General features: G+C 41.2%; 1 protein-coding gene across 50 annotated transcripts in view; it reads left to right on the top strand.

Moving 5' to 3' along the window:
* The window catches only part of LOC138288307 (mucin-19), a 1,675,551-nt gene that overhangs the window by 139,119 nt on the left and 1,512,548 nt on the right, over window positions 1-23,884 (top strand). For 48 of the 50 annotated variants that reach the window (XM_069229764.1, XM_069229784.1, XM_069229763.1 and 45 more), the window contains exons 6-11: window positions 3,984-4,004; window positions 6,856-6,876; window positions 12,264-12,290; window positions 17,834-17,860; window positions 18,280-18,306; window positions 21,426-21,452. In XM_069229764.1, the coding sequence (XP_069085865.1) occupies window positions 3,984-4,004; window positions 6,856-6,876; window positions 12,264-12,290; window positions 17,834-17,860; window positions 18,280-18,306; window positions 21,426-21,452 (150 nt within the window). The remainder of the gene's footprint in view (window positions 1-3,983; window positions 4,005-6,855; window positions 6,877-12,263; window positions 12,291-17,833; window positions 17,861-18,279; window positions 18,307-21,425; window positions 21,453-23,884) is intronic. The other 2 variants (XM_069229772.1, XM_069229769.1) reach the window with 2 other exon arrangements.

A 23,884-nucleotide genomic window follows, 5' to 3' on the forward strand; every position in this document is an offset into this window, starting at 1 on the left:
GGGTTGCTGTATTATATTGAATATGTGCTACCTTTTGATTGGGGGCAGGTAGGAAAGTCAAATTTGGTGTCTGAGGAATTGCAATTTAAAATCCTCTTTAATGGTAAAGTTGGGTTTTAAGTTTAAGTCACAATTCCAAATATGCCGCATTTGGACAGTTGGCATTGTCTCGTCAAACCATTTGGTGCCTACACTCTGTTCCAAGGCAACATGACTAGGAGTATTTGGCCCTTTGTGTATTCCTTCCAGACAGCATCATAATTGTGAGTCAAAGTGTTGGAAAGATGGCGACTCTGAGTTGATGGGGGGGCAGAACTGTCACCTAACACATTTGGACTTCAAAGGCACTGGCTCAGCTCACACACAAAGGACTCCACACTAGCATTTTGTGCTCCCAGACAGACAAGGACTAGGGTATGAAGCAGGAAACTCCAACCACCTCTGTAGGGGGAAGATCCAGAAGCTTCTCCCACTTCAAAGTGGGCACCAGGTGTAAACAATGGACCCTCAAACCCACTCTTCAGATCACATCTGGACCCGTGGAAGATTAAGAAGAAGGACTGTTTTGCTGCAAGAAGTACTGCTATGCTGCCCTGCTGCCTCAAGGACTGGACTGGCACCTTAAATCCAGGACCACCAGAGCTACTCCAAGGGCTAGTTGGCTGGCCTCCTCATTAGAGCCTCAGTGACAGAAATGGCTCCAACCATCTTTAACCCTGTGCCAGGACTCTGCCTGCTGTGAATCCTAACCTCCTAAGTGGTGCTTCTCCAGTTCTGGACTTTTGGAAGTGGAAATAAAAGTGCTCTGCCAGTTTGGCTGTGGTCCCCATCAGAAGCGATGCAACCCAACGCAGACCCCTCAGCTCTGTTGTAACTGACAAACGCAGCCTTTGCAGCTCTTCATTGGAACTGATGTAGCAGGATGCAACTCAACACAGACCCCGAATTGCGGACTTCACAGCTCTTCATCAGAACCAATGTAGTTTGAGGCAGCTCGATGCAGGGTCCTGCATCACCCCACATAAAGGACTTAAGGTGCAGTTTTGAGCAGGCTTACCCTAGTGCCTGTATCAGGTCCGTCCTCCTTCATGGTCAGCCTGAGCTTGTAACTTGGTCCTAGTCCAGTGTGACCAGATAACTACAGTTGACACTTCGTGCTTTAAAGCACTATTTGTTCCTAAATCTTTAAAACTGCATATCTCTGGTTTATTAGAAATTGGGTCTTTAGTTGGCAGAGGTATACACCTTGTCCAAGTAGGGACCACAATCGTAGTCAGGGTAAGTCACAACACAACCTAAATTATTCTGTGCTCACCCTCTCGTAGCTTGGCACAGAGCAGGCAGGCTTAACTTGGAAGCAATGAGTAAAGTATTTGTGCAGTAATTCATACAGTAACAACATGAAAACACCACAAAAAGTACTCCATAGCAATTTAGGAAAATAGCTAATATTTATCTGACTAATATAAGACTAAAATTACCAGAATCCAATATGCACAAGTCAAGATATCACTTTTTAGAGGTGTAGGTAAGTCTTAATCCATAGAAATCAATGGTTATATCTCTTTTAGCAAAAAAGTAACTGGAATGCATCACAAATAACGATGCAGGGGGCTTAACAGGAGGCGAGGCATCAGAAAGTAAAGAGATGTGTTGATTGTTTTGCGTGACGAAGGTGATGCATTGATTCTTTCCTCTTGGGCAAGCTGATGCATCGATTTCGGTGTGCGCAGCCTTGACTCCTTACTGCTAGGTGGGATATTTTGACACCCGGGGACAATGCACGGAAAATCCAAAATGCGTTGCAATGATAAAACAGGTGTTGCGTCGATTCGGTAGGCGCTGCAGCAATTTTTCAGCCACAAGAGAATTTTGCAGGCGTTGCGTCGATTTTCTGCCGCTGTGGTTTTTCTCTCTCTGGTGAAGTCTTTGATGGCCCTGAAACTTCTTAACAGGGGCAAGCTCAGTCGAAGCCCTTGGAGATCACTTGTGGGCGAAGGCAAAGTCCTTCCGCAGTGTCAAGGAGCATCAGGCAACAAATCAACAAGCATTAGAGCAGTCCTTCTAGTAAAGCAGTCCAGATGAATAATTTGGGCACTACAGCAGTCCCTCTGACAGAGTCCAGTCTGATATTCGGGGATGGTCACAGACACAGTATACATACCCAAATGTGCCTTTGAAGTGAAGGAAACTTCAAACAGTGGTTTTGAAGTGCACCAGGTCCCTTTCAACGCAGTCCTGTCTGCCACGAGATCTGTGGAGGGTGATGAGTCTTTTGTGTGACATCAGGCCACTAGCCGTTGAAGTGTAAGTGAGAGCCTCTCCACCCTTCCTTCCCAAGAAGACCCATCAGTATGCAGATGAAAGCATACACAGCTGAGTGTCCTGTGTTAAAGGCTGTCTGGGTGGGATACACCAGGGGAGCTGCCAACCAGCACTGTCCAGACGCAGATTGGCTGTTTGGCACAGAGCAGTAGGGCAGAGAAATACCTACTTTCTAAAAGTGGCATTTATTATAAAGTAATGTTAAATCCAACTTTACCAGTAAGCAGGATTTCTCACTACTACTACTAGTAAGTGCAGAGAAATGCCTACTTTCTCAATCTGGCATTGCTAAAAAAATAATAAGAAAGCGGTTTCCCTGAAGCCATCCTTGAAATCCAGGTAACCTTTTTGATTCGTGACATTGGCCAAGTTCTGAAGAATGGACACTGATCTGAATATGGTGCCACGCCCAGTGGAAATTGTCAAAATATTTCTTATTGAAATTGTTAGGAAAGGTGTGGGCTCCATGCCTGAACCCAGCAACCATTAGACTGACAAAAGCAGACAAAGGCCTCACAAGACTTGAAGGGCCATTTCAGAACGTTCTGAGATTATAACACTGGCATAAGTCCTTCCCAACAAGGACAGTTAGTTGGAAACTTTTAAAGGACTTCCAGGTAGTTCCTCCAGCCTGTGGTGCAAGTTCCTTCAGAGTAATATACACATCCAACAATATCTGGATACATCAATGACATTCGCTGGGACTGTGCTCATATATACTAATAATATATTTTATAGACGACATTTAGAACACAATAATTATACCTGATGGTATTCTGACGTCCTGACACCAATATTCTGGTACCAGACCCAGATGAGTACAATGATCATTGTTCAAACTCTGCATAATAATAATAATAATAATAATAATAATAATCAAAATAATAATAATGGCATATTTATAGCATGAATCACAATTGAATTGTTTCCAGGTACTTGAAAAGTCTTGTTATTTTTGTGCCTTGGACAGGAGACTGTAGTCCCTTCCATTGCTCTTGGTGCAAAAGGCTGCTTTATAATGGGCAAGCAGAGTACCATGCCCTTAGACTGAGCCGCACAAGATACTCTGTCAACACCTGCCTCTCCTAAGTTACTCCCACCCATAAATTCCGCCCCACCATACACTTCTGAACTGCACAAAGCCTTTAAATGCCATTAGTCCTCGCACCAAAAGCCACATTAATCATCTTGTCAAGCCTGCCGCTCTTACACCCCTCCATCTTCTCCTCAATTAACTGAAAAGTTAGCCTTCCTCCGCTTGCCCTTTAGCTACAAAAACCAACAATAACAGCACCATAACAGTGAAACACCCACTCCCAACCCCCAGCAAAATGTACCAGTGGGCTTGTTTCACCTAAGAGGTGACTGCAGAGAAAAGTGTCCTCACCGCCGTAGGTGTACGCTACATGGACGTCCCTACGCCAGTCACGTCGTTCCCGCCTCTTCCTTCCAACCTCCCTGAGAGAGAAGCACGCTGCGCTGAGCTGCTGCACTTTGAGCCCAGAGTTAACTCTTTATCTTCTAATTATTATTCATCGTTCCAGGAATTAATCTGCTGTGTGCTACGAGGTCAAATACTCTGTTAGGGAAAGTGCTCACACCATGATCTTAAGGCTTTTGCAAAAACTGAAATAATACTGTTTGTTCTTTTTATGTAGGTGGCTCAAGAAGACATATAGGTAATGTAGAACTATTCTTACATAAAGAATATTTTATGGCCTCGCAGACTATGATTGTTAAAAATACACTAAGCTGGTTGTGGGTTGCAGCAGAGGGCATTTATCTCACAGAATAAGTTATGGTTACAGTCAGAGCTAAGTGGCAGCCCGCTGAGGAGTCCCCTGGTGCAGTAGCCAAGGGTGGGGTTTTTTGTACAAAGTGAATGAAGAAATGTGTGTTAAAAAGAAGAGCAATCCTAAGGAGTGGATTCAAAACGACTAAAATAAATCGAACTGTGTATGAGTCACCAAGTTGGGGTTTGTTTGACTTCAACTTTTCATAAAGTATGACGCCCTTTTACTATAAAAGTATAAAAGAACTAATGCTCCCCACTGTATGCAAATAACAAAGCCTTACTGGGATCCAGAAGAGGCGTGGCTTCTAAGAAACACAGACATCGAAGATTGAGAATGGGACAGGGTACTTTAAAAAAAACTACACAAAGCTTATTGGTGATCTAAGAAAGCAGAAGCCTAAAATTATTCTGATAAAAATAAAAATAAATATTATTGCGTCTGCAAAATTATATTTAAATCAAGGCCTTTGGACAGCATTCTTAAAGGAAGAAGTGCACAGAAAGCTTTAAGAATGGTTTCGGTGGGCCAAATATATAAAGATTAACATAAGCATGTTAAAGGTTATTATTAGTAAGCTTCAAACAAGGTCTCGTTCATGGAACAAGTACAAACACAAAGGTACAACACAAACACCCCACAATCTCAGCATAATTTAAGGGATAAAGTACCCCCTGCCATAAATCATAAAGATGTTGCAAGGTATTAAGGAGTTCCAAAACCAATACCCGAACCGGCCGAAGGCAGAGTTCCTTTATAAGGTTATGGAACTCCTAAGTGACTTGCAATATCCTTATCATGTATGCTGGGAGTACATGGTCACGCCATCACTTTTCACACAAGCCACTTAAAAAAAATTGTGCTTACCTGTTCCATATGAAAGGGTAGACATGTTTACAAACAAACTATAAAAATAAATCCTCTAGTGCAAAATTAAATACATCAAAAACCTGTTAGTTTTTCTTACAACCGAAATTAGAAACAATACAATAAAAGTCAGTTTAAAAAAAAACAAAAAACCACACTAAAGCTTCACTGGCTTGGAATGGGTAGAAACATGCAGAAAGATTCTAGCTTTCCTCTCTCTAAAGAGTAAAATACACATGTTATTTCTGCTTGTCATTGTAAGCTAACCATTAGAGCAGAAAAATTAAAAGTGACATATGTTATCTGTTGCTTCAAACAGCTGAGTCAATTATGCTCTGTAACCTGACCTGCTTTTCACCCCAGCTACTGGCTCTGGCACTATGCATTGTGACATCAGAACTCGGTGTAAACACTTACAATAGTCGAGTTCTGACGTCTTTTCTCTATAATCGGTGACTGGGTGTGTCACAAGGGGCCTTTTATAAAGAAATTAGATACTCTGTTTTATACAGGGATGGCAGAAGCCCATGTATTATATAATAGTAATAATAATATAATTATTACTAAGAATAGTAATAATAATAATCATGAGAACAATAGCAATGACTAAGGCACATATTTGAGTTGCAGTGGGTGGTTCAGAAGCCTGCACATGCGGTAGGGGTCCCACCTCAGCAGAGGGCAACCAGTTGGATTAAGACTTCATAGGTGTTGTTTTCGCAGGGTTCATTCTGGCATAGTGCTTGAGCCTGCATGGCAAACAATGTAATGCTTGCCATGGACTGTGTCATGGTGATCATTTTAACTTATATTTTGCAGCTCAGATACCAATCGCCAAAGTGGAGATTTACTACTGAAATACCTAAATGCTGTCGGCCCAATGCTCAATTTGAGCCTGTGGTTTCCAGTGTAGGGTACTGGCACTTACTTTTGAGGTCTGGCACTTACGGAGGAAGAGAACAATGAAAAGGTGTCACAAAGGGAGAAAGGATAACGTTGCAAGAGTGAGCTGAAGGGACAGGGAGTGGCTGTAAATAGATTAAAGACGCCTGAGATGGCTTCAGGATTAGGCTGTCTCAGTATTCTGTGCTCACACATTTAATTGCAGCAGCCGTGAGTTTCAGAGGAGAGCTTTGGGCACCGTCACGTTTTTATTTACAAATTAAGCACTGTGTGGCTCAGAGGCGTAGGGAGTTTGTGCACATAGGCTGAATTGTATCACAAGGCCTACCTTACCATGGGAATTCCTTCCAACCCAGTGGCTGCAATAGGTAGGAATGAATTCCCTATCCATTGCCTATGCACTGCTGGGAAGATGTTTTCCCCAGCAAAGCAATCTGAAGCTCCTGGAGGTTCCAACACCTTAAAATACCTCAAAATAGATCGGTGGGGGAGGTGACCTGCTGATTTATTCTGCTCCTCCAAACCTTACATGTTCCACCACCCCCTTATTTATAGCACACCCAGAAAACTAAATTGTCTCTGGGTACTTGAATAAAATCGTGCTACTATGTTCAGACTTAGTGGTACACTATTTATCAACGTGAGGCAGTCCACCTAGGAAAGGCCCCAGTAATCTTTCTGGTATTTGGGTAGAGATATAGAATACTGAGCATTCTTAATGGGTGAGAAGAGACTGCTTCCCCTTCCTATTGTGCATTGATATCACGATATAGCTTCAGCATGAACTCAAAGTAAGCCGAATACAGTTCCAGTCATAAAGCAGTTCCTTGGCAACCAATGTGTTGTGCCCCACATGAATAACAATTGTATTATTCAAACTGCTCACAACCAGTGCTTGTATACTTTCGTTGCAAGAACAGGCTACTGCAAGAACAGAAAAAAAAACATTTTTGTTTTTTTTCTTCAGGTGGTTCAGGAAGCCATATGGGTAATGTATAACTCAGTTTAAGTCGTTAAAGCAATAAAAAATTATTTTTGTATTAGAACGTTTGTTGTCTCTGCCATTTCCATGAAATAACTGGAAACAATTCCATAATGTTGGCATCTCCCAAAACCCATAGTTTTAACATTTCTAGATACTTGAACTTTGCTTTACAATTTTAGCTGCGATCAAGGTCAAACATAATCTTTCACTCAAGGCTTAGGATGCAAAGATCACGCCAGTCTTGGTAGGCAGCCAACGGAGGTTGAGCAGCACATCCCCACAGCAATATACAAACCTTCTGGGAGTTTACAGATATCCTAAATCATCATCCTATATGTTGTTCCTTCATAAGAAACCCTTGTTCTTTAAACAGACACAAGGTGAGCACAGTATGCCTTTGGTAGATCAATATGATTCATTATTACAGATTTGCACATTTTTATTATTGAAATGTTACTCTTGACCTGCCAGATTAAATACGTTCATTGGCCATAGCATTCTAATTCTCCTGAGCGAGGATATAAGGCATATTGTGCTGTTTATTGAAAAAACAGGATTGCGCAATAAAAGCTGGGGAAATAGGATGTAACATCAGCGACTGATAAACCTGAGGACAATGTCTCTTAGTGAATCTTTTGGAGCTGTTTTGTTTCCGACCATAATCTTTTCGATCCAGTGTCTGCCCATCAGCTATTATTTCCGGGGATTTTTACTTTTTGTATGGTTTCGATTCTGAATAGAACAGCTCTAATGGCATGACTTTAGAAGACGATGTTGAATGTCAAGGAATTATACATCTCCAACTATGTTATACATTTAGCAATGGAGACATGCGATCATTAGACATGATGAATGTCAATGGAGAGAGCAATGTTTTCATAGGCTCAGATACATAGGTGTTTGGGTAAACATTAACATTGTGCTATTTCTTGCTGTGCTGTTTGTTTCCAGTCAGTTTATAACTATATTTATTTTTGACAAGTAACAATCTGATCAACCTCAGTAAACATCGTCAAAAATAGTTTGTTTTATTGTGATTTAGTTGTTTTCTTTCAGACAATAATGGCTTACAGAATGTATATGCTTTACTTTTTTTACCTAGTAACTTCTTGATATTTGTCTACTTCCTACTTCATGCTAGCAGACTTGCACCATCTAATATTTTAATGTAACAGGTATCCAGGCAAACCTATACCACACTCTCCTCCTTTACCATGCTTTTAGAATTGTGGAGGATTGTGGAGCTTTCAAGGCCAGGAAGTGTGCCCGCTTATTGTAGCCCACAGCTTCAAGTTCTCCCAGGGAGCTTGTGGGGTCATCTGGCAGAACTGGATATCCTCATCCCTAGTCTGCTAGTGGATACACAGTATTTGAGTGGGCACGTCGGTTGAGGTAAAGCCTGCATCCAAATTTAAATCTGGGCTTTATTAGACAAAAGTGCTTGTCAACTCTCTGTGTTGAAATAAGACATGCTATCGATAACTGAACATAATGTAATCTGCTGCATGCACACAGCACAATCCCTGGGTCAATACTTGCTCAGATTTTCTCTTAAACTAATCTGTTAGCTGTGTTGCCAAAGGAAGGTCTATTCAAATCTGTAACATCCTCTTGTAAAGAAAAGAAACGAAAACCTAAAGTTGTCCACAATTCTGCTTTGTTTAACTAGCAGAAAATAAGATATTTAATTTTTTATTGTATATAAATAGTAAATTAACAATTACAATAAATAATACAGTTAAATAGTATAATTTAAGATCACAATTTAACATTTTTGTCACTTGTTCTAAAAGCTCATTCATAAACTAAATGTGGAAAAAAATCACTAATCTATGTAGAAATTGTCAGTCTTGTGAAGTAGAGATGTATCTTATTGCTTGCTTGATAGTACAACAGTTTGCAACAGCAAATGACAGCTTCATGTTTTTTTCCTCAAGTCCAAAGTGACTGAACACCAAAATATGATACGTTCCATGGTTTCCTCTGTGTACGTACACAGTGTACGTGGTTTTGATGATAGCTTCTTACTGTTCCATGCACCTTCAAAATGTGTGATTGGGATACAAAAGAGATTAAATCTTAGACACAAATTTTTACAAGTACGGACCCAAGCCCAAAGCAGAGGATAGGTGTCTCTTGAACTTATTGATATATGATTCGGTTGCATAATTTGTATGCTTTTATTTCCCTAAAGTGTTAAAATTAGTTAGTCTGCTGTTGGTAGTCAAACATTCCCAAACCAGAACTTGATGTCATTTGAAGTTGTAAAAGTTGAAGGGGCCTTTAAAGTGGATTGTTGTGGTGTGGGGGCTTGGACTTGACTTGAGGTTACTGATATGAATTATCTCTTAGGATGTAAGGATACTTAGGCTTAATGGGTGTGGTTTATTGGATACCCCAGGTTGCCATGATTTTTCCAATTAATAACGACATAAACCGAATGCTTAATAGATAATTTGAGTTTATTTCTGATAGTTCCTCTAAATGGTTTAAGATTTTTCAGATATTTGATGATTTATTATGTTTTATGATTCCTTCAAAGAAAAACAACTAGAGCATAATTGAGACTTTTGAGATACTGATCAATTTTAAGTTTGGCTTGACATTCTAAGCGGTTAATGTCGTCTGGCGAAGAATTAATCCTTATGACATGCTTGTATTATTCATTAATGATATTGAGTTGGTAGCCTCTGGTATTGAAGGAATGGAGGCGTGGTTTGCACTCTTGGTTTGCTGAGTATAGTCTTTAGTGATTGTTAGAGCTAAAGACAATCTACTATCAGTGTATTAGCCAAGAATATGAAGCCATCAGCTATTGTTTTTGCTAGGCCCAATGTGTCTAAATTGTTAGAGTTGTGAGGGAGATGATCAGCTGATGGATTTTTATTAAGCAGAGAAGATTTTGGTCTGAGACATTGATGGTATCATTAAAAAATGGTAGTTGGTTATTAACCGGAGGCTTGGTGCAGGATCTGGGCTAAGATCCTCTCGGCAGGATGGTGGAAGAGAGGTTCCATAACGGATTTTATCTTTATTTTCATACACTTTGATGCCATTGTTCAATTTGGAAACCCATTGTTTGATGGGTTTACATATTTTTCCTTCAAGGCACTGGATAATGCTCTTTTCTTTAATCTCTCTAGTTTTTTTATTTTGTTGTATCTTTCTACCCTAAGGTTGGATATTGTCATTGGGTGTACTTGGTTCAATTTCTCCTGTAGCCACATTTGTTGAATCACATGATTGCATGTCTACTGGGATTTGTTGTTTGTTTGGGATAAAGGCATCCTTATTAATCTGCAGATTTGCTGCAATATCCACATTGTGTCTACTTTGTATATTAGATTCTAGTATTCAGGTGTCTGTTTGGTATCTAAGGGAAGAGCCAATTCTTTTTCTTATGTCATTTAACCTGGAGAGATTTGTAAAATGAGGTTTCAATTTTCAGAATGCTCTGTGACTAGTCAATGTTTCTAAGCTCAATTTTGATGTATTCTAATAAACTTGTTTGTTTGATAAGGGCCAAAAATGATTTCTTAAGGTGTCTGTTATAATTGGTGGGATTGTTGTCACAGTGCCCATTGCTTGAAGAACTGGATAAAGTGGGGAGTGTACTGATCACTAGAATCCTTAGTGGGACAAAATGAAACTTTTAACTCATCTCATGTGGTGAGATTGGGAGCACTTTAATATTGGTGGGTAATTGCCTTGCTATCTAGGCCATTTGCTCTTTTAAGAGGTCAGAGTCATCAAGGAAGTTTGCCAAAGAGCTATTAATCTGTTGGTCAGCAACATATTGTTAGCAAAGGCCAGGCAATTCCAGAGAAGGAGAAAGATCCACCATAGGTTGAGTCAGACTCCAAGAAGTTATCCAGTGATTTTGCAACCTCTGAGATTTTGGTGATCTCTTCAATAATTGAGAGTATTGAATGGGTGGCTCGCATTTGTTGTATAATAGACTGTCTCCCTGTTGATACTTTGGAGTTCCTTGGCCCAAAGGTAAATGTGATTGTCCTTGATGAGATATGGTATTGGCATTTGCTTTGGAGGTTGCACCGAGCTGAAAGGTATCACTGATTGATAGTTGTTTCAATTTTTTTAATCAATTTTAGGATTCAATGCCTTTTTCTGGTGGTCATTCTGGTTATTGTTGACAATTTACATTGAGGTTCAGCAGGGTGGTTCACTGTTCCTAGAGATCCTAACATAAATGAGATGTGTGCCTCTGATGTGGCCTATAAAACTATTATGGAGGTAGGAAGGTCCTCAGTGGTCTCTCTTTGGTTTTTAGCACCAACAGGGTCTGCTGATTTATGTCTTGCTTTTTTCTGAGATGTCTTTTGAGATCTGGTTTTCTTATTGCCAAGAAAAGCAAGTATAGTGGTCTCAAGATGAAGATCAGGGTGATCACTGATTGATTCTTGAGGACATTCCTACAACCAACACAAACATGGTATAATGTGGTGGTGAGTCGGTAGTGGTTGGGTAGGTGGTGCAAGTGAGGACACTACTGCAAAGATGTGGGGATCGAAAAATCAGAAGCCACCCACCACGCTAGCACAACCTTCCATTGTCTCCTACGTGCTGTAATGATCACATAGGATGGTCTTAACCCTATATTGCTTGCTGCTACACCCTCCCAGCAAAGATGACTCGCTAGATCACCCACCAGTCCCCTCCAGCCAGCAGAGGTATTTAAACAGCCCACCGCTCTGGTTACTTACCAGCAGCTGTGTGCCCTTCTGTCCTTTGAGTGAGTGGGCCAGGTATGATGGAGGTCCACAGCATGCAGCAGACTGGGAAATTGACCAGCAAGAGCCCCTTCCATGTTACAAGGAAGAACTGTTCCGTATGTGTCCGGGAAAGGGGTTAGAAGCTGCTGACTTAGATGAAAGTGACAGGAGAGAAGAGAAATGGGGCAAGGCAGCCTGGGGGCCAGGGTAGCCGGGGCCAAAGTGGCCTGTAAAAAAACAGCAGGGACCAGCTCATGGGCTGCAGCTGTGGCAGAGTGAGAGCAAGTATATGACACACGTCTTTTGCGAGTCACGTAGGGTCACACTGAGAGGCTTTGGGCTACACTCTCACTGGTATGAGCATGGTAAAATGACGTGGATCACTTTATCCTGTGAACCTCTCTGGTGACCCAATTCCAAAGCATGCTTTCCTTGACTTTGTGCAAACATTGAGCTGCACATAAGAGATTGTTTTGAATGTTGAACATCTTGTGCCACCTCTGTCTGAGCTGTGCTTACACATTGTTGACATGACTACAATTTAAGCTTTTTGCTGTTCAGGCTATGTCTCCTTTCAGAAACACTAAGCTATCTGAAATATAAGATATAAGAGGAACATTTTGCCATTTAAATTGTATACTTTATTTTTCCATGTAGGTGGACCTCTTGGACATGGTAAATCTGGTATGTGAACTTTATTTATTATACCTTAAATTCCATCAATGCTCTTGGCCTCCTAAACCTTGAATCCTTCTCCTCCTACTTGTGTAGTAAAAGCTTTTATCTTATATGTCATGAGAGGATTTTTGGGAGGTTCCACCATGCTTTTTTAAGGATCATAGGCACTCATTTAGTGTTTGGATGACAGGATGCTTCATCACAAAGGTAGCTGATTTCTCGTCCACTGTATTACACATACATAATAGCTTATGAAACATGTAATGTGGTGGATGAGATATCTGTCACATTTTGACAGAGCATCTCACATGCAAAACTCTAAATAAGATTCATAATGACCGGTGTCCTACGTTTATCTCCTCTACACAGGCACCATGCTGCAGCTTTCTCTTAATTCAACACCATCAACTTAAATGTATCCCAATTCCTTGAAAGCTTTTCAACAAGTATGAAAGGGCAATCAGTAAGACAGGGACATACCTACCACAACGCATTTGCACTTCGACAGGCAGTTAATTGAAGATTCAAAACATTATTATGTAGATTTAAAAGCTAGTGCATTAGACAGAGTCCTATGATACTCCATGAAATGTCACTGTCTCACTAATTTGTATCTCAAACAAATAAAGAGAAAAATGGTGTATAATAATGTCCAAATCAGAGTGGACGTTAACACTAATCTGTAGTTTGTTTCCCACCTTCATCCCAAGTGAACTCCACCTTCCCACCTTCATCCCATGTGAACCCCACCAAGGAAACTAAAATCATGCACTCAAAAGTGAGGTTAAGAATGGAGGGAGTATAATAAATAGTTGCACATAAACCTGAAGTGCTAATAGCCTTTAAAATGCCTACTTTTTCCTAGAGCCCAACTACTGAATGGATAGCCATAGAACCATGTCAACCTTGATAATGTATTGAAGAATATTGCCTGGTTAGGAGCTTTTTCTCTTAGGATGTTCTATTTCCATATCCACGCCCCAACAATAAAAATGTGGAATTAGTTGACCATTGTAAAAACAATTACACAATGATGGAGGCTAAATATGCATTTCCTGGAAAACGACAACATCTTTAAATATTTAACTAAAAAATATGTCTTTTCTCTTAAAAGATGGTAAGCAAAAAGGCTGTAAAATAGTACAGTGAGTTATCCCTTTGATTACTTATCACATGGTCAGTCTCCAATTTCTTGCTCTTTTATGTGGCCACACAGGCCTAATCGAGCTTTATTGAGTATGGCACTACAGTAAAATGCAGTCGATTCAGAGACGAGGCATGGAAAATAATGAACAGAATTTATCTATATTACTGATTGTAACAAAATACATTTAATTCAAGAACCGTTTTAAATAATAGAATATGTTTAATGTTATCACAATGCATTTTTGCAGTAAGTTGTAAATATTTTTGGGTTTTAGTTAAAATTATTTTAACTAATAAACCCCCGCTGGAGTGAATATTTGCTTTTCATTGGAAACTGGAAATCACACAATTTTGCCTCAATTAATCTGCTTACGCCATTTTATCCTAGTGCAGTATAATAAGCACATACTGTAGAAAACTGGCTATCTGTGGAGTGTACCAATGTAAGGACAGTGTGTAAATAGTCCGGGTGACTCTTATTGGTTTGCAGGGGTTACCATAATAATCCCAAAATCTCTCTTTTGTGGTAGTGTGAACAAGCAGTTTAGGTTAATCAGAGGGTAGCGCTAAGCATTTGTTGAACTCAAGAATGAGACACACACTCAAAAAGAAACTCGAAACCAATGTTTAGAAAAATATAGTTATATTTTTATAGAATGTTTCAATATCCGAAAAACTTCAAAGAAGGCTAGTACTTTTTTGGTATATCATATTTTCACAAGTAAGCAACAAGTTCACCTAAATGTGCTTTCACCCACTAAAGACTTTCAAAGTATTTTTACGGCAAAGGGGTCCTTGCATTTGGTTCTCGGGGTCTCCTTTAGGTTTGAAGGGTGTTAGGGGGGTAAGATCACTAGAAACATCAGCAGTACTGGTTTACCTGCCCTGGGCGTCGGGATGCAGAAGGTGCTGGATGGGTCGGGAACCTTGCGCAGTTGGTGAAGAAGGGGGGATACCTGGAAGCAGGCTGCAGAGGAGGACTTGGGAACAAGCCCGGGAGCTCTCAATGGGGGGCTCAGTCAGTGGGGGTCCTGGGAACAGGGTAACATCATATGTTGCCGTGGACCAGGGCTGTGGAGCTCAGGTGTAGTGGGTTTTGGTCGCTGGGTGCTGCTGCGCCAAGTCGCCCGCGGATCTTGGGTAGACCTGCAAGAAGGGGACAGAACAGGGCAGTGGGATCACTCTTGTTGCTGGCCTTTGTGATGCTGACATCCCTCTATGGCTGGTCTTTGTTTTTGGCATTGGAGTCCTGATTGGGCTTCAAACAAACGTTGGTTGCTGCAAGGGGTCTGGTACCCTGGGTATCGGTGCAGAACGATTCTGGTGCGACCTGGGGTCTTCTCACTCAGTTGGGAGACAGATATGACCTCCTGGAGAATGGTGACCTCCTCTTGGGTGGCTGCTGCACCGGGTGAGCTGGTGGTCAGCAGAACAGTGGTCCATACGTTGTGGTTGGTGCCTGCAAGGTGCAGGGAAGTGACCCCTCCAATTCCAGGGAGATGCTGATGTTTTGGTGAAGTGCTGGAGGTCCTCCAAGGCTTTTGGAGGATGCACAGCTGCAGGACGGGGCGAGTTGTCACAATTGTTGGGACAGGAGGGTTTCGGACTAAAGTCCCCCCGTAGCGCACAATTCCCACTTCTTCGGCTCTTCTTGGTCCTTCTTCTTTTGTCAGATGAATCTATTCTTCTGGTGTTGAGGGGCTACCTAAATGCTCAATGTAGGGGCATTTAGAGGAGTATAGAGTAGTAGCCAATAGGCTACTTACCCTTAGGGTGACTACACCCCCTAAATGACCACATTCTGTGAGGAGCATATCTGGCTGCCCACCTAAGTGGTGTAACTTGCCTGGTAGTTCACCATGCCTACCTGCATAGCTAATGTCCGGCCTGTCTTGGTGCCAAATGGGCATCCGGGCTGGGGGTGGCAAATCCCAGCTCTTGGGGAAGCCGGGGCTGCATATCAAAGGTGGCAGGAACTACGAAGTCCCTGACCTTGGTATGAACATTCACTAGCCAACCTGCTAGAGGAGGTGATAACACCTTCCTCTGGAGCAGGCATTGTTTCTGGCATCTGAGTGTGCCTAGTCTCACTTACAGGGGGTCAGAAACATGTCTGTGTTGGCAGGCTGGTTGATACCACTCAGCCAGCACACTAAGGGGCAGTTTTATGAAAAGTGAAGCTGCATCTAGTGCAGCGCCACTTTTCTTGCACCCTTTAGCGTACCCATAATGCCACCATGTGTGCGCCGTATTTAATATACTGTGCACCATGGCGGTAGTTAGCGAAATAGCGTCAGAATTTTTTATGCTAGTTCGGCGCTTTGCAGGATTAGCGTGCGTTTTTTTGAAGCCCATTGAAACCAATGGCAGCCTCCTTTTAACGCCTGCTCCGAGCAGGAATTTAAAAGTGTCAAAACAAATGATACAAAGAAAACTCTTGGATTTCTTTGCAACATTTTTTGGGCCCCCCTAATGGGGGAACATCCTCTTTGCATACATAATGTCGCGCAAAGGGTTACAAAGTGGTGCAAGGCATGCATTGCGCACGTTTGTAAATTTGGCCTGGCAATTTTGGCCACTTAAAAACATGACTCTTATTTGGCACAATGAGGTGCTAGGGGCTCTTAAATCTGCACCTAAGGGTTTGGTAGGTTTTAGGGGGCACCTCTAAGGTGTCATCCGAGTGCATGTCATAATAAATTCAAGACTGGCATCAGATCATAGGTTTCTGTGATGCCAATATGTATCTGGGTAACTCATAATGAAGAGTGTAAAGTACGTACATCGAGATGGTTTCCCTGTTCACTTTCAACATCTAGTAGATGAACTAGACATCATAGGAATATATCTGCTCATGCAGATATGTCCTCACACCAAATATAATGCTTCCTGCATTAGGGCTCTAAGGCCTACTGCAGGGGTGACTTACATATAAATAGATGCAGTGATTTGAGCATGGCACACGGGGATGCCATGTTATGTTTTCTCTCATTGCTTGCACCATAATATACAGTTTGTAGTGGCAGGCCGTGTGCAATTTGTAGAGCGCTCCCCTCAATTTGCACAATACATGCTGCAGTCCTTAGGGACCTTCTCTAGTGCTTAGGCCCAAGGTACCATTTACTAGACTTTTACAGAGGTACTATAGTGTGTGCCAATTGTACAAAACAATGATTTTCCCTGGTTTTATGAAAAGAGCAATGGTACTGGGGACCTGTTTAGCAGGAACCCAGCGCACCTTAGTCAAAAAACCTCGGTTCCAGTGAGCAAAAGTGGGGGTTACTATGTATAAAGAGGCACTTTCCTACATATACCAAATGTTTTAATCTCATTTCTATGGCAGATTCCTTATCTCTGTACCTTCATGGCAATTCATGCAATAAGTCCTTGTATCATTTTAGCAGCTTGACTCATCTCATCTGGTCATAGTTTATTATTCTCTACATGCTGCTGCCTGGTGCCCATGAGGTCAACGGATGAGCTCTGAGCTAGGACATATATCACCACCATGATGTCATCCTATCACTAGAAACAACATGGAGCTTTTATTTCTGAAATGTCATTGATAAGGATTGCTTCAACAAAGTTCACAATGCCCACAGATGCCTCCAGAATCAATGTCCTCCCATAAAGTGCTACCCAACACTTCAGTTCTTTGCCTTACATTCTGATGGTCAAAGAGGCATGTCTCTATGCACCAGCCCCTCATATGGAAGACCCGTAGGCCATATCAAGAACATTTTCAGAGCAAGTGTGCAGGCTCAGACAGGAACCATGTGCCCATTTTGCTGAAAGTGTACCATGTGCAGTGCGTGCATTAGCTTTGTAAGTTTTATGAGTTAGTGTAGGAGCTGTAGACAACAGTGCTTGGAAATGCAAAGAATCACTGCTCTATGTTTCCAAGCTGAGCTGTCTGCAGCACATAATGTAACTGATACATTTACTGCCAACACTGCTGTTTAAGGAACAATAGGTGCACAGATGAATTCTGATACTATGCCTAGGTCCAGTATGCATTCATGATAGGGACCCAGGATCACCATTTTAAATTTTCATTCTTACTACTTCCAAAGTGAAAGTAAAGTTTGGACTTTAAGGTGCCACAACAAAGCTTCATATATGGCAATATCACGTTTACAAACCACTGTGACTGTAATAAATGCCAACATATTCACTGATATATGCTTGTTCTGAAAAAGAAACAGAACTTAACATATAGGACAACTGCTACAAAGCACCCAAAGCAAAGTGGCATATTAACCTCTCACAAACCTGTTGCAAGAATATTGTAATCCCAGGGCTATTTTCAAATAAATTCAGGCCCAATTGCTTGTCATAAATCAAAAACAGCATGTTATTTGAAATATAGGCCATTTAAATCATCTACTTTATTTTCCTTGTAGGCGGATCTCCTGGACAAAGTAAATTTGGTATGTGGAATTTATTCTCTCAACCTTAAATTCCTTTCATGTCTTGACATTTTATTCTTACAATTTCCAAAGTCAAAGTGAATCTTCGACTTCATGGTGCCACAACAAGGTTTAACATATGGCAATAGCACTTGTACAAACCACTGTGACTACAATAAGTGGCAGCATACTGAGATGTGCTTGTTCTGAAAAAGAAACAGAGCAGTGCATATGGGATAGCTGCTCCAAAGAACGCAAAGACAAAGTGGCATGTAAACCTCTCACACAAGCCCCGCAAGAACATTGCAATCCCAACACTGTTTTCAAAAAAATATAAGCCTGATTTCTTGGCATAAATCAGAAACACTATGATATCTAAAATATAAGGCATGAGAGGAAAATATTACCACTTAATTTATTAACTTTATTTTTGCATGTAGGGGGACTTCCTGGACATGATCAATCTGGTATGTGGAATTTATTCATTATGCCTTAATTTCCTTCCATGGTCTGACTTGTGGTCTCAGAAACCATAAATCTTTCTCCCCATACTCATATGTGGTATTATCTTTTATCTTCTATGTCATGAGAGGATTTCATGGCGGAACATAGGGACCTCTTTGGAGTTTGGCTGACAAGATACTTCATCACAAAGGTGGTGGGTTCTTCACTGTCTTACACATGAATTGTAGCCCATGAAAAATAAAATGCTGAACGGGATACCTGCCAGGTTTTGACAGGTCATCCTGTCCACTAAACTCTAAATTAATAGAGCCCATAATGTATCGTAGCACTTTGATCCTAGCGAGATATCTGAATGAAGCTAGCTCTACTCAAAGACTGTCTGGTTCAATCTCAGGAACTGTGTCTTACGTTCATCTCCTCTAAGCAAGCATCTGCTGCAGATTTCTTTTAATTCAGTATCATCACTTTAAATTTACCCAGATTCCTTAGAAGCTACCTAAAATGTTCTGTGTAACACAGGGCCATACCAACCACACACAATCTGCACCTCTACAGGCACCAGTTGAAGATTTAAAACAATATTATAAAGATTAAAATACTGGTCCTCTAGACATAGGGCCTCACTGTGAGGTCACGTTCGCGGTCGGACTGCCGCTAGGCGGTCCCTGTGGTAGTAATCTGCCAGGGAGCGCTGCCCTGGGGATTACGGGTCCCCATCCACCAGCCTGTCCATGGCAGTTTACACTGCCATGGAAAGCCTGGCGGAATGAGGGACTCGGGGGCCCCAGGGGTCCCCTGCACTGCCCATGCACTTGCCATGGGTAGTGCAGGGGCCACATGCACAGCCACGTTGCGCATTCCACTGCCCGAATTACGGGCAGTGGAATGCGCAACGGGTGCTGCTGCACCTGCTGCAGCGCCACATTGAAGCTGTCTCCACTCCGCCCGCCAGCCCTGTGGTAAACTAATAGGGCCAGCGGTGTTCAGGCCGCACAGGTGGCCTGATGGCAGAAAGAGTTTGGCGGGTGACCTCCGCCACCCACCAAACTCATAATGAGGCCCGCAGTCCTGTCATACAAATTTCACTACCTCACTGAATTGTACGTCAACCAAATAAGGAGGACAGTGGTATATAATAAAGTCCAGAGGGCAGTAGACCACAAAGTAAAACATTGATTTATAGGTTGTTTCCCACCTGCATTCTCTGTGAACTGCTCCAAGGGAACCAAAATGAGGTGAAGACAAAGGAAGTACCATACACAGCAGCACATGAACCTGAAATGCTTATAGCATGTGAAATGCTTACTTCTCCCTATGTCCGAGAGGCAACTACATTGCCCAGCTGCAGAACTAATTGCCATTAAAAACAAGTCAACCTTGACAATGTATTTCAGTACATTGGCTGACAAAGGATATCTTTCTTTTCTGAGGTTCCATATTCACACCTAAATAGGGAAAACTTGGAATTAGTAAACTATTTTTACATAAAAGTAGCACAGTGAGGGACTTTAAAGGTGCATTTCCTGGAGGGCAAAAATATATTTGAATGTTTCACCAATAAAATATGTTTTGCCAATGAAAAGGTGGTAATTCAAAAGACTGTAAAATAGTACAGTACGTTATCTCATAGATTTTTAGTCACATCACTATTCTCCTATGTTTTCTCTTTTACATGTCACGCAGACTTAATTGAGCTTTTTCGATTATGACACTACATTAAAGTGCAGTCAGTCCTAACAAGACATTATGGAACTATGAAGAACAGAATTTATCTGTATTACTGATTGTAACAAAATTAATTTAATACAAGACGCATTATAAATAACAAAAACAAGTATGACGTAGTCACAATCAATTTTTGCAGTAAGCTTTAAATAGAATTTTTGTTTTTTGTTAAAACTGATTTTAACTAATTAAACCCCACTGAAGTTAATATTAGCTATTTTAGTAAAAACTAGAATTCATTGAATTTTTCCACACTTAAACTGTTTTTGTGCCATTTGGTGTTAATGTAGTAAATTAAGCACATGCCACATTTGTAATCACTTTTCTATGACACGTTATCTATCTTTGTCCCATAGTAATTGACCCAATATGTCCCTGTATCATTTTAGAAGCATAACTCATCTCATATGTCCTTAGCTTATAACTCTTCGCAGACTGCTACCTGGTCCTCAGCGTATGCATGGCTGAGCTATGAGCCAGGTCTCAGACCAAGGCAAGCAGCATCGCCATGATGTCACCCTTTCACTGGAATCAGACTGAAGCTTTGATTTCTGAAACATCATGGATTAGGAATTCCGCAGCAAAGTTCACTGTGCTTACAGATACCTTTAGAATCAATGCTCCTCCATGAAGTGCTGACCCGACAAGCCTGCCATTGCCTTACATCCTGATGGTTAAAGAGGCACAACTCTAGTACAGCAGCTCCTACCATGGAAGAACCATAGGCCATATCATGAACATTTTCAGAGCAAGTGTGCAGGGTCAGAAAGGACTCATGTATCAATTTTTCTGAAAGTGTATGGTCTGCAGTGAATGCTTTCACTTTGAAAGTCTATGAGTTTATGTATGAGTTATAGACAGCAGAGCCTTAAAATTCTAAGAATCACAGCTCTGTGTTTCCGACAGGACATGTCTGCAGCTGATATTGTAATGGAAACGATCATGCGGTTAATGCATGTGTTGCCAACACTGCACTTAACAAAAGGTGCACAAATGCCTTCTGATCCTGGGCGCAGGTACAGAAGGTATTCATGACAGAGCCCCAACAACACCAAGTTAAGCTTTTATTCTTACTGCTTCCAAAGTCAAAGTGAAGTCTGAGCCTTAAGATGCCACAGCAAAGCTTGACACATGTCAGCATCACCTATACCAACCACTATGACTGCAATAAATGGTAGCATATTGAGATGTGTTTGTTCTGAAAAGAAAAAAAAAACACGACGACTCCTACACGGAATGCAAAGGTAAAGTGGCACATAAACCTCGCACACACGCCCTTTTCAAATTATTACAGGGCATTTTGCTTGCCATAAATCAAAACACTCTAATAACTGAAATATAGGACATAAGAGGAACACATTACCACTTGAATTGTTTGCTTTCTTTTTACATGTAGGTCGACCTCCTGGACATGATAAATCTGGTATGTGGAATTTATTAATTTATTAATTATATCAAATTTTCTTCCATGGTCTGACCTGTGGCCTCAAAAACCTTGAATCCTTCTCCCTATACACATGTGTGGTAAAACCCTTTATCATCAATGTTAAGAGTGGATTTTATGGAGGTGCCATCTGCCATTCTTTTCTTCAAGAACATAAGGACTTATTTAGAGTTTGGGTGGCGGATAGTCAACCACAAAGGTGGCGTATGCGTCGTACACTCTATTACATGTGCATTATAGCCTATGAAACATGCAGTACAGTCTATGGGTTACCTGTCAGGTTTTCATACAGCATCCTGCCGCTAAACTCTAAATAAGGCCTGTAATGTAGCTTGTACCATGGCGATTTGTGCCAGATTTAGGACCATTTTGTTTTGCCACGCGTTATTTGCTATTCACAAATGGATCCCAAGGAACCTGCCTCATCAATATTCACGAGGCAGGTCACAAATTGCAACCCATTTGTGAACGGCAACAGTCACATGGATGGTGGCCTACTGGGGTCAGCAGACCACCATGTTTGTGATTGCTTTGCTAATAAAGCATTTTTTTTAAATGAACCTTCTTTTCCTTAAAGGAAAAGTTAGCTTTTAATTTTTTCAGAGCAGGCAGTGGTTCTAGGGACCACTGCCTGCTCTGAAAAAAATGCTGACACCCACATTCACAAAGGGAAAGGGGTCCCGTGTGGACCCCTTCCCATTTGTGAATGGCTCACCACCAGTTTGAAATTGGTGGTAATGAGGTTGTTTTGCGGCCGCATTCATAATAACAAAACAATCATACATGGACCTGCGAGTTGCAATTAGGAAGGGATGCCCTTGGAACGCCCCTTCCTTACTGTGAGTCACAATCCCTATTTTACGAGTTGGTAACTAGATGCCGACTCACAAAATAGGGATAGTACATCCTACAAGTCCATTTTGCAGTTGCAAAAGGTGATTTTCGCATTTTGCAACCGCAAAATCACACGGTACATCTGGCCCTTTGATCCTCAGACGATATGGAAACAAATCTAACCCTACTCATCCATTGTCTGATTAAATCTCAGGACCTGTGTCCTACATTTATTTCCTTTATTCAGGCACCATGTTAAACATTCTTTTAATTCAGCACCATCAACTTAAATTTACCCAGATTCCTTAGATGCTTTTGAACAAGTGTGATGGTCCATTCAGCAAAACAGATATAGATTGTTTTTTGTGTATGACAAGGCCATACCTACCACCCCCCCAAGCTGCACGGCAACAGGCACCATTTGATAATTGAAAACATTATTATAAAGATTAAAAAACTAGTACTCTAGACACAGACCTATCATACTTTATGAAATTCCTCTGCGTCACTAAATTGTATCTTAACGAAATAAGGAGGACAATGGTGTATGATAAGATTGAAAGGTCAGTAGACCATAAAGCAAAACACAAATCTGTGGGTTGTTTTTCACTCACAGTTTTTGTGCACTGCACTAAGGGCACCAAAACCATGCAATCAAGACTGAATTAAAGAACTAAGGGGGCACTATAAACAGCGGCTCAAAGCTTGTGAAATGCCTACTTTTTCCTAGGACCCAAAGGCACCTGCGCTGCTCAGCTACTGAACTGATAAATAAAACAAGATCAAGTTTACCAATATATTTTAGAATACCGCGTGGTCAGGGACTTTCTTTCTTTTTAAGGTTCAATTTCCATATTCACACCCAAATATGGAAAATGTGGAATTAACGATCTTGGCAGATGAGATACTCCTTCACAAACGTGATGGATATCCCAGCCGCCATTTTACAAGTTCCATAATAGCCTATAGCACTTGTGGTACAGCAGACGTGATATTCGTCACATTTGTGACAGGGTATCCCATCAGCCAAGCAAGATCATAATCAGGCCCATAGACAAAGCTCTACAAGTCTGGATTTATAAAAACATAAACATTTCTAATTTATAAACACCAGAAAAAAATCATCCAGAGTGCATCCTGTAAAATGGAATAAATCACAAATCAATACAAGATTTACCTCTAAGAGACTAAGTACACCGCAAAGATCTTAAAAGAAATTATATAAAATCTCATGGAGGTAGCTGGGAGACCAGCCTTCCACTGCCCGGAAGCCAAATCTCCTGCACGTTTTGTCTGTTAGGCAGTATTGTGATAATGGTGAGCTCCATAGTTAACAATACATTTCTGCCCCCATACCTTATAATCAGGTGGTTCTCTTTGAAGCCAAACTCTGGCAATACCTAGTTTGGTGACCATAATTGCAAAAAAAGTAAATACACCTGAGATTAACCAGTATATAAGGAGAATGGCCAACAAAATCAGCTTAAGATGCCATCGAACCTCTGCATCCATCAGGTTCTTTAACTTACTGAAAACCCTAAACCAGAAAGGGAACGTCGAGAGGCAAGTGGCAAAGA

The sequence above is a fragment of the Pleurodeles waltl genome, chromosome 4_1, assembly GCF_031143425.1.
Source record: "Pleurodeles waltl isolate 20211129_DDA chromosome 4_1, aPleWal1.hap1.20221129, whole genome shotgun sequence".
NCBI lineage: Eukaryota > Metazoa > Chordata > Amphibia > Caudata > Salamandridae > Pleurodeles > Pleurodeles waltl.